Below are 11330 nucleotides of genomic sequence, written 5' to 3' on the forward strand. Positions count from 1 at the left end.
TCTTTTGTTCCTTCCTTTCTTTCTTCCTTTTTCTTTTGTTCTTTCTCTTTCTTCTTTCCTTCCTTTCTTCCTTCCTTTCTTTTGTTCTTTCTTCCTTCCTTTCTTTTGTTCTTTCTTTCTTCCTTTCTTTCTTCCTTTCTTTTTTTTTTTAAAGATTTATTTATTTGTTATATGTGAGTACACCGTAGTTGTCTTCAGACACACCAGAAGAGGGTGAGGGCATCAAAGCTTGTTATAGATGGTTGCAAGCCACCATGTGATTGCTGGGATTTGAACTCAGGACCTTCGGAAGAGCAGTTGGTGCTCTTAATCACAGAGAGCCATCTCTCCAGTCCTGGAGGCATTTTCTTAATTGCACTTCCTTCCTCTCACATGACTTTAGCTTGTGTCAAGTTGACATAAAAAAACTATCTAATACACCTACTTTCTTTGTTGTTTTTCTCTCAACTGCTAATTTTCTTCTCCCTTCCCCACAAGACAGGGCTTATCTGTGTAGCCCTGGCTGTCCTGAGACCAGCTCTGTAGACCAGCCAGGCCTCACAGGGATGTGCCCATCTCTGTCTGCCCAAAGCTGGTGTTAAAGGCATGTGCCGCTGCCGCCGCGCTCCAAGTCCATCTCTAAATTCTATTGTCAGCAGGACTAAGAACACACAAAGGGGAACTCCAGTTTCCCTGGTAGGATATGACTCAGTATGCCCCAAAGACCCAAGAACCTCATCTCAAAGACATTCGTGTAGTCGTTTTCACAGCAACATTTCTCCTGGCTCCAAGAACCAGAGACCTCCCAAGTGCCCACTGCCAGCAGAGTGCATAGGGAAAGGTAGGCATTCACGTAGTGAAATACAATTCTTAAAAAAGGAAGGAAATTCTGATATGTGTTACAACAAGGAGAGATGGATGCTCCATGAGGACAGAGGCAGGTGCGAGAGGACGGGTACCAAAGGTCCTCAGAGGCTTCCAACCCCAAGGACAGAAAGGGCCTGTGGGCACCAGGGGCTGGGCGTGGGTTCTGGGAGGAGTCAGCACAGAGATGAGAAAGTTCTGGATGGCAGAGAGGGCTGTGCAGCCGTTTGAACGACGCCGAGCTGAATGCACTAAAAGTGGTCTCGCTGGCTTTCATCAGCTTGCCACAAGGTATCTGGGAAGAGCGACTCTTCAGAAAATGCCTCCGTAGCTGGGCCGGTAAGCAGGTCTCTGCTTACACCACATCGGTGACATCGGTAAGAGGGCCCATCTCACTGTGGGCAGATGCTCGCTTCTGGGTTGTCAGAAAGCAGGCTGAACAAGTCATAAAAAGCAGGCCAGTAAGAAACTTCCTCCAGAGCGTTTGCTTCAGTTCCTGCCCTGAGTTCTCTCAATAAGCGGGTGTGACCTGAGAGCTTTCAAATGAAGTGAACCCCTTTTCAAATGAAGTGAACCACTTTTCTCCCCAAGTTGCTTTTGGTCATGTTTATTATTGCAATAAAAAGGTAACTGGTGAAGACAATAAATTTTATACTGTCCGTATTTAACTATGAACAAAGAAATGCCTAATTTTTTTCTCCTTTTATTCTGGGCAGTACTGGGGATGCAAACCATGGCTTTCTGCCTGCTAGGAAATGCTCTACCACTGAGCTATCTCTAGCTTTTTATTTGGAGACAGGATTTTAAGTTACCCAGGCAGGTCTTAAACACGCATCCTCCTGCCTCTGCCTCCTGAGAGGCTGGCTGGGATTGCACACCAGGACCGACATAAGATGGCAAATTTTACGTTTATCTATTTACCACAACCACAAATGGTTTGGACAGGAGTCAACTAAGGAAAAGGTCACTGGGTGGCTCTAGCCTCAGCGTTTATCTGGGCTTGCGCACCCATCGACTGCCCGAGGCCCCGCCCACTCCCCCCACGCACGCGCGTCGCCCGCCGCCGGGGGCCGCTGTGGTGCCCGCCTTCACTAGCACCCAAGATGGCAGCGGTGGCGCTGCTTCGGGGCGCGACTGCGAGGTGCAGAAGCCCAGCTTGGCACTGGCGGCCGAGCGGAACAACGAGGCGCTGCTTAGCCCGTAGCTCCAGCCTTCTCGGCAGCAACCCCACGGACGGTGTGGCTTGGACTTGCTTCCGGCTGGACGGGCGCGCCTTAGTGCGCGTGCGCGGCCCGGACGCTGCACCCTTCCTGTTGGGACTATTGACCAATGAGCTGCCGCTTTCGGGGCCTCCGACCGGCGCGGCTCAGCATTCCGCGCGTGCGGTATATGCCCATTTCCTGAATGTGCAGGGACGCACGCTCTATGACGTCATTCTGTATGGGTGAGCTTTGGGCAGCAGAGCGGGGCAGCAGGGGCGTTAGAGTCCTGAGGGAACAGGCTAAGCAGAATCCCATGAAGGATGGCCAGGATAAGATTTCTAGGGAATACTGGCCAGACACCCTTGGGAAGAGGCTTAATTAGATAACTCTGGAAATGGAAATGGCTTTCTAAGGACAATCTAGACTTAGGGAAGGGGGTCACCTGGAGGCGGGTGTCCCATGGAAAGCATCGAGATTGGGCTAGTTCCTTGCACAGAGCCTTGTGCCCGGGCCCCCAACCAGTCGCGTCAGAAGCTGCTATACAGTGGAGCTTGAGTTAAGCATTTTCAAGATAGGGGCTTCAGCCTTGTCACCCATTCATTTCTTAGCAAGATTTCATTGGTCCTTGGAGTTTTATTTAAAAATCCACTCTGCACAGTCACTCTCTACAGTGACAGACTGTACCAGTGTTATGAGAACTCAGTGTTTAACTTACTTCTGGGTCCTCTTTGCAGCACCAGCTGTTTGTATGGACTCGTCATCTATACAGACCTGACTGTGACTGTGAATAGCGGTTACTGACCAGTCTGGGCGGGGCCTGTGTCAATAGCATTGAGTCCTCAGTTGCTCACCTTTAGAGGATCTAAGTCTTGAAGTCTCAGCATTGTCTAGTAGGCATATGAAGACCCACCCTTCCTCTCCTGTCCCTGGGCTGTCTCTCGACTCCTACCGAAGTCCAGGCCTGGCTGACTGTCTTGGCTACCTGGTGTCTTTCTAAGTTGGGTTTTGGTGAGCCTCTTCAGTAGCCCCTAGATGCTCAGAGTGGGAATATATGGAGAATCTTCATATCTGGAGACTAATTCCTGAACCCCTGAGGGTGGCCATTCCAGGATGAAAGTGGTCATTGAGAATTGACAGCCATGAATCCAGTAGTTGTCTGCAATCTGTGGGGGAAATCTAGAGTGTGTGTCTCCAGGTGCTAAAAGACCACATTGACGTGCTTTCTAGAGATCTTTTTTTCCACATTACTTTGCTTAGTAAATCTCTGAATGTAGAATTATGTCAGTGACAGCCCGTGGACCAGCCCCAAGATGACACTTCGGTATATAGAGTTCTGTGTGAACCCCGGGACTGTCTTTCAGCCAGTATTAGGCCTGTGGTGGCTCAGGGCCTCAAGCCTAAACCAGTCACTGCCCTTTGTAGAGCACATGCGTGGACTCCATACTGGAGGCTTGGATCTGACTGCATTTCCAGGACGCTATCATTTCTGCGTGTTGCCAGTAGCAGCTGGAATTGACAAGCATTAGTCTTTGGTGGCTTCCGTTGCTCGTGGTGATGGCAGTGGTTGCCAGGATAGTAGCAGTTGCTTGCCCTCTAGTGTTGAAGACCCTAAGCATCTGCAGCCTTGGTCCTGCAAGGCTCCTGTGCTCCTCTACATTCGGTAGCAGCCAGTGTTACAGTTCTTGTGTGTGGACGTCGAGAGTCCTTAGCTGTTGATAGCAGCTGTTGTTACTGCTCCTCCTCACAGGGCCTCAGACCTTTGGCTTGAAAGGTTTGATTGACGGCTCTCTGGGACTCTTCAGTGACCTGGGCCTGCAGTCACTCTCCTCTGGCTCTTTGCAATCTTTTCTCTGTCTTCAGTCTCAGCTTGCTGTCTCTCTCTGTCTGCCATCTTTCTTCCTGCCCAGGCTGTTGTTGCATTGCTCAGCTGTTGCTTCAGCTGTCACAGCTGGCAGTCTCGCCTTCTCTGCAACTTTGGCTTGTCAGCTGCTCAGCTGCCGCTGCCACTGCAGTTCCACTGCCTCTGCTGACCTCTGCTGTCTCTCTTGCTACTTTCTCTGTTACCAGCCCAGCATACACTACTGAAAGCAAGAAAAGAAAATGGAGAGAAGCCTTTTCTTGGGCCTGCTGCTCCCACACTGGGGCAAAGCTCAGGAGAGTCTCCTCACAGCCTCATTAAGTGAGCCTTCATAGCCTGCTTGTGACCAATAGGCTTGTTTGGACCAATTACCGGCTTGCCTGTCAGCAACCTTTGTAATGACTGAGGATCATGTTTTGGGCAGTCATAACCCCACATCTTTAGTAATAGTTACAGCAGTCCCTCTTCTAGACTATTGGGAAGATGCTGTCCATATGATCTACTTTGGAAGTGGTAGCAAGATCATCTACCCGAGACTTGTAATGGCAAAATGTCTGATAAAAACCGTTTTAAACAACCCTGGTGGAAACTGCTGATAGCAGGGCGCTCTGCTGTATGAAAGTGCTGATATGGGGTTGTCTGGCTCCCTGCTTGTCAGTCCTTTTGCTCAGTGCAGCAAGGAAAAGCCAACACCTGCCAACTAGTCAATCGCCCATCCCCGACATCTTTGCTTATTCATAATAAACATCAGGGCTGCCCGCCAAAAGAATGTTAAATAAATAGTAGGACCCAGAACTATCTAGGAAACAAATCTTTAGGCATGTCTGTGAGGGAGGTTCTAGGTTTGGATAAATGAGTGAGAAGACTTGTTCTGAGTGTGGGCGGCACCTTCCCATGGCCTGGGATCCTGCTCCGAATGGAAAGGAGAAAAGGAGAAGGTAAGCTGAGCTCCAGCATCCATCTCTCTCTGATCAGCAGCCTCTAGTTCCTGCCCTCCCCCCATCATGGACTGTGCCCTCCAACTGACCTCCAATAATCGGCTCATTGTGGCTTCTTTTCAGAACTTGGTTACAGATGTAAGAAAAGGGATGAATACAAACACTAGCGGGGTTTTGGTTATTGTTTTTAGAGAATCTGTGTAGCTCAGTTTGATCTTGAGTTCCATATGTAGCAACCCTGATCCTCTAGTCTCCACCCCCCAAATACTGGGATTATAGGTGTGTGCCACCATGCTCTGCTAATAGTGATTAAAAAAAAAAAAGGAAAATAAAAACCTCCAGATTTTTACAGTGCTCAGTACTATTTCCACCTCGGGGGTAGGTGAGTCCCTCTCATCGGCCTCATGTATTTCTTTCTTTCTTTCTTTCTTTCTTTCTTTCTTTCTTTCTTTCTTTCTTTCTTTCTTTCTTTCTTCTTCTTTCTCTCTCTCTCTCTCTCTCTCTCTCTCTCTCTCTCTCTCTCTCTCTCTCTCTCTCTCTCTTTTCTTCTTTCTTTTCTTTTCTTTTCTTTTCTTTTCTTTCCTGAGGCTTTCGTCTGCTATGTTCCTTGGTTATCTAGGGCTTTCTGATTCACTAATTTTCCTGCCAGTAAGCTTAGCTTTGTCTTCATCATGGAGCCAGAGAGACTTGAGGTCCTGTTCCAGGCAGGACTGTGGACAGGCGCCTGACTGAGATCTGCCTTGCTCCAGCCTCAGTCTCTGTCTCGGGAATATGCTCTCTTGGTATGTCTGCTTTGCCCTGGCAGGGAGGACTTGAGCCAGTCTCATCCCTCCAGTTCCTACAGAGCATCAGGCCTTTGTTGTACCTGCCTGTGCACAGGTCAGCTTGGGTCTCTGCGATCTCAGGCTGCTACTGTGTTCCAGACATCCTGTGACTGGCACTGAGGAACAGAGGTCAGAGGAGGAGACTGAGGCAGGCGCCTGGGTGTCCAGTCACCTTCACAGGGCCTGTTTCCCAGGGGGTAACTATACACTCTTGGTCTAATTGGGTCTATCTGTGGCCATTGGGTAGTCGTGGCACCTCCTGGTATTCAGCCAGTCCTGGCAGGATGTGTGACACCCAGGCCTTGCCTCCTATTTGTTTGTCCCTTACCCCCATAGCCTCTGAGAGACTAGGGGTCTGCCCTCTATCCTCTCCCAATCCAGTGGGTGAGCTTCTCCATCACAGGCCTAGGTGGTAGGAGGCTGGGTCTGCATCAGCCATTGCAGGGCCTCTGGGCTCAGCACCTTCTCGGGATGGTGTCTTTTTTACATCTGTCACAGCTTTGCTGTCCATCCATGGCAGTGGGGGCCGCCTGCCTTGCCACACAGCCATAGTGCTCCATGGTCCTTAGCCGCGGTGGTGTAAGCTTCTGTGCCCGTGTGAGCTGCAGGTACAGCTCTATGTGGGTCTGGGTGCGCTCTCCATGCCTAGGTCCCATCAGTACATTTTATGAGCTCAGCCCTGTGTGGACAGACACTTTGGTCTTGTGTTGGCTCCCACAGTGCACTTAGCTGTCTGTGTGGAGATTCCTCTGGAGGTGTCTTGTGTGGCTGAGGGCAGGGCTCTATGTACCTGTCTGCTTTGTGAGAAGATGGAGGTTTGCCTGCCCCTGATGTGGCAGCGCAGACCCATCCATCCATCCGGGTTACGAGTCTGTGCATTTCCATTTGTGTGTCTGCCTGTGTGGAGGCAACTCCAGGGGCACCGTCTCATGTCATTGTGGGTGTGACCTTTAGTCTGCCAGGGCCAGCAGTGGATATAGCTCAGGGACACAGGCCACACACTGGAGGGGCAGCCCCGTGTTGCGGCCAGCTCTTCTCTCCGTGTGTTGTTCTGCTCAAGCTTGGTAAGCTGGCAGTGGGTGGGCACTCTGCCAGCTCTAAGCCCATGCCTGTCTCCTGCAGACTCCCAGACTGTACGGAGGAGGCACCAAGCTTTCTCCTGGAGTGTGACAGCTCTGTGCTGGGCGCCCTGCAGAAGCACCTCACCGTGTACAAGATCCGGCGGAAGGTCACTGTGGAGCCACATCCAGAGTCCCACGTGTGGGCTGTGCTACCTTGTACCCCCCAAACGTCTGAGGCTGCGCCTCTAGAAGACAGGGTAGAAGCCACCACCATGCTTCTCCGTGACCCCCGGACTGCACGTATGGGGTGGCGGCTTCTCACCCAGGATGACGGCCCAGCCCTGGTGCCCAGGGGACAGCTTGGGGACCTCCAAGATTATCACACGTACCGGTACCAGCAAGGTATGAGTAGGGCAGAGAGGGACAGCTGTGCCAGGCTGGTGTTGGGGAGGGGCAGGGAGACTCATGGAGGGGCAGAGGGCTTGGCAGAATTGGCCTACAGGGCTGAGCCTGTACTTCTCTCTGGACATGCTGTGCTCATTCTCCTGTTTTTTGAATTCTCAGGCATCCCCGAGGGAGTCTGTGATCTTCCCCCAGGGATGGCCCTACCCCTGGAGTCCAACCTGGTCTTCATGAATGGCGTGAGCTTCACTAAGGGCTGCTACATCGGGCAGGAGCTGACGGCCCGGACCCACCACACAGGTGTCATTCGCAAGCGTCTCTTCCCCGTGAAGCTCGAAGGCGCCCTGCCTGCCAGTGGCATCAGCCCTGGTACCTTAGTGACGGTGACTGCAACAGGCCAGGCAGCGGGCAAGTTCAGGGCTGGCCAGGGACATGTGGGACTGGCTTTGTTGCGGTCAGAGACAATCAAGGGTCCTCTCCACATCAAGACCTCTGAGAACCAAATGGTGGCTGTGACTGCCGTGGTGCCGGACTGGTGGCCCACAGCTGCCAAATAGCTGGGTGCTCTGGAGTGGAAGCCCCACTGGCCTCAGAGGTACCGGATGCCTTTGAGCCTCTGCCTGACATCTTCTGCTCTCTATGCTGTGCCCTGTTGGGTTGAGTTCCTCCTCCTGTGGTGGCCTTCTGGAACACACCCAGTAGGAAAGTGTGTGTTCCAGGCTCTACAGATTGGCTGAAGCCTCCTACAGAGGGCCTCCTCTGTGGACTGTCCTCTCATGAGAAGTCTGACTGAGAGCAGAGTGACACCTGATGCTGGCAGAGCGAAGGGTCTGAGCTCCCGTTTGACCAGAGATTCTAAAATGAGATTTGATACAGTCCGAATGCCAGGTCTGGAGGCCTATGTCGGGCGCCAAGTCCCTAACTTCGTTTTCCCTTGGAGGAAGGGACTCTGTGCCTGCAGAGGAGCTGGCCCAGGCTTTGTGTTCTTTTGAAACTCTTCTCAGGGCAGATGTTGTATAGGTTGTGTGCAGGGTTGGGAGGTGGGATCCCTTGGATTGGGAGGTGTGTTCTGTGAGTGACAGGGACTATACGTCTACTGTCCCCAGAGTTCCTTTCGCTCCTCAGAGTGAGCTTCTGTCTTTTCATATTCCCCTGGAAGCTCTAGGAGAGGTGAAGCCCAGGGCTCAGGTCCATCTTGGAGGGGCTTCCGCTCGGCTAACCCTTTTGCTGGTTTGGGATATCACTATGCTTTTAGTAGGGAGTGACTTGCTGGCCATTGTTGGGGTGCATACCTCCCTCTGAACCACTGTTTTCTAACCTCTGTAATGTGAACTGGGGGTCTCCCCACAAAGCCCAAGGACTAGTAAAGTGCGGTCTGCAAACAGCCCTTTTGGAACTCTTGTTTCATTCTGGGCAGGTCTGGTAGAACAAGACCCTGGGACAGCTGTCCTTGGGGACCAGCTGCCAGATGGAAGCAACCCACTATCATAGCCCGGGTTGGTCTTGAACTTGAAATTCTCCTGCCTCAGGTTTATGAGTGCTAGACTGACAGGCATGCACCAGTGTGTTCACAAGACACAACCATGTCTTTCTCTTTCAAAAGATGTATTTTGTTTTTATGCTTGTGTGCAGCAGCTTAGAAGGAGGCACGGGGTTGGGAGTGGCCTCCCTCTTAGGCGAGATGTGCTGGGGCCCCCTGAATGACCTCACTCTCTATGGTTCCGAATGAGTGGTCAGTGCTGGGGACAGGGACCTGGCAGAGCCAACTTGACGGATGGATTACCCTAGCTGGAGATTTCAAGGGATTGTAGTTCATAGAGGAGTTCATGGCAGTGGGGGTGTGGCTGAGTCACTCACATGGTAAGGCGCCAGGACACAGAGAAAGGGCATCCACAGGCAGGTGCGTCCTTCAAACCTGAGCCCCTGGAGGACAGTTTACATCCAAAGCACAGTACCTGAAGCTCATATGTAGGCTGTGCAGGCCCTAGCCTGGCAGGTAGACCCTGCCTGTCCTGCTCGGATGAGTTGCCTAGCCTGGCCTGGCCTATGACAGACAGCCTTGTCCCTGTAGCTGTTTTGCCTCTGACTGCCTGTCCACTCAGGAGCAATACTATAGTTGTGTAGGATGTTGGGGTTCCAACTGTGCTCTGGAAGCCTGTGACTGATGGGCTCCTGCTGACCCCACCTGGCCCCTAAGGACTCCAGGCAGCTTCCTTTTGGGTTGCAGTCATGTGACTGGCTTTTGCCCTCTCAAACCTGATGGGGAAGTGCCCACACAGAGGTTGGTGCTTCTGGGGCTGCTTTGAGTACATTCTAGCCTTCAGAAGGAGGCCAGAAATGTTCTAAGAGTCGGGATGCTGCTTTGGCCCGAGGCCCCGCCTTGTGAGTCACCCATCTCCCCGCCCCCTGCCCCCTACCCCTCCACCCCTGTTTGGGCTCTTCCATAGTCGACATTGATGCATCTCCGCAGTTTGGAAAAGCAGCACTGCACCGCACAGTAAAATTGCTGATGAGTGGAGGCAGCCGGCACTGGGCTGATCTACAGGACCTCAGGGCCATTCTTAGTGATGCAGAATACTTTGGTATTCACCTTCTCCTGGGGATCTGCATAGACCCCAGTGTAGACCCCAGTGTAGACACTTGAAAACCCCTAACTGCTTTTGTACAAAGCACAAATCTGTGAAAAATAAACCAATTAAGGGGAAAAAGGGTGTGGCTCTTATTCTGGAGTGTTTTTTGTTTGTTTGTTTTGTTTTTGTTTTTAAAACTACCTCTAACCCAGGTTTTAGGGACTGCATTTCTAGGATACAGGGACTCAAAACCTTTGACACCATGACGGGAAAGGCCCCTAGAACCTGTGAGGCCAGAAGGCAGGAAGGAGCAGGGGTAAATTTACCTCTGTCAGGGTCATGCACTGTAAAGAGCACAGGTAATTTAAGGGATGTTGGCAGGCTCAAGCTGTAGGGGTGATTGCCTGATCACTGGGCACCTGGTTCTTCAGGGAAAGAGTGAGGCCTGCTTGTCAAAGGGGTAGGAGCAGGCTCGGAGCCAAAGCCAGCAACACTAGGAGCTGACTAGCCTGGGGAGAGCAGGCTCTTCCCCTTCAGGGAGGTTTCATAGGCCAGAACCTCATAGTATACTGGAAACTTTGCACACATGCTCAATAGAAACCTACAAGAAAGGGCCGGCAGAAAGACAGGTCTGCAATTTTTAAGACAGAATAACCAGGCACATCCTATAAGATAACTATGTGAAATATATTAGGTAAAGGGTTTACAGTTGAGTACAGGGAGAGGGTCTAGTGATTAGCAGGGCCCGAGGCCGGAGGGAGGAGAGAGATGGGTTAACAGGCACAAGGTCACAGTGAGACAAACACATTCTCTTCTGGTACGTGGAAGGGTGAACAGACAATGATGCTGGTCACATCATTCAAAATAGCTGGAAGAGCATGCCGAACGTCTCACCACAAAGGAATGACAAGCGTGTGACCCGACCACCTCGAGCTGATCATCACACAGTGTCTACATGCTCCAGCCATCACACTGGGCCCCAAGACCCAGACTGACTGGCTGCTGGGTTAAAGTAAGGTGTGAGAGGGTGGGGGGAGGCTGCTGAACGGATCAAGCACGATTGTAGAAAGACAAGTTCTAAGTGGGACATGCCAAGAGCGTGCCTGTGACTCTGGCACGTGGGACAGGCAAGGCGGATGAGGATTCAAGGCCAGCAAGGGCTATGCAGAACCCTGACTGGAAAAAAATGCTCCCCCAGAAGGAAATCTGTAGGATGTATTTTCTGGAGCCTTGGGAGCTGGGAACCACTGAGCCTCAAGAGTGACTGTCCTAGAGTGCGGAGAAGACAGGAGAGTGCGAGCTAGGGTAAGAGACAGGAACTCAGTGTAATACAGACAGCATCCAGTGAGTGACTTTAGGGTAATTCCGGAAGGACTGGAGGGAGAGCACGGGAAGGGTGTAGCGTAAATTATATTGATAAATTGTCACGTACTAGTGGAGTTTGTTGAAAGTGGGTTCTGGGAGTCAGGAGTGTCCCCTTATCATAGACTTGAGTATTTTTTTATCCCCTATTCCCAACCCTTTGTCCTGGGTCGGGTTGTACAGTCTCCGTAAACGGAAAGTAAAACAGAAAACAGCTAAGGGTATTAAAGACATGGTACTTGCAGAAAAGCGAGAAGGTCAGCCCTTTTC

At 51.5% G+C, this 11330-nt stretch overlaps 1 protein-coding gene across 2 annotated transcripts; it reads left to right on the forward strand.

Moving 5' to 3' along the window:
* Positions 1 to 1879: 1879 nt before the first annotated feature.
* Positions 1880 to 8512, forward strand: Iba57 (iron-sulfur cluster assembly factor IBA57). 2 transcript variants are annotated; one of them, XM_052194145.1, is made up of 3 exons: positions 1880 to 2287; positions 6788 to 7128; positions 7291 to 8512. In XM_052194145.1, the coding sequence occupies exons 1-3, from the start codon at positions 1947 to 1949 to the stop codon at positions 7683 to 7685; spliced, it is 1077 nt and encodes a 358-aa protein (XP_052050105.1). In that variant the 5' UTR covers positions 1880 to 1946; the 3' UTR covers positions 7686 to 8512. The 2 variants fall into 2 exon arrangements, with proteins under 2 accessions (XP_052050105.1, XP_052050106.1); XM_052194146.1 differs by lacking the exon at positions 1880 to 2287 and adding an exon at positions 2304 to 4841.
* Positions 8513 to 11330: the final 2818 nt, after the last annotated feature.

The sequence above is a fragment of the Apodemus sylvaticus genome, chromosome 10 (assembly GCF_947179515.1).
Source record: "Apodemus sylvaticus chromosome 10, mApoSyl1.1, whole genome shotgun sequence".
Classification (NCBI taxonomy): domain Eukaryota; kingdom Metazoa; phylum Chordata; class Mammalia; order Rodentia; family Muridae; genus Apodemus; species Apodemus sylvaticus.

Bases quoted from the DNA above. Each gene is read 5' to 3' on its own strand.
- Iba57 (XM_052194145.1), top strand. From the start codon at position 1,947: ATGGCAGCGGTGGCGCTGCTTCGGGGCGCGACTGCGAGGTGCAGAAGC. The intron at 2,288-6,787 runs GTGAGCTTTGGG...TGTCTCCTGCAG, and splicing joins TATGACGTCATTCTGTATGG to ACTCCCAGACTGTACGGAGG. The intron at 7,129-7,290 runs GTATGAGTAGGG...TTGAATTCTCAG, and splicing joins CACGTACCGGTACCAGCAAG to GCATCCCCGAGGGAGTCTGT.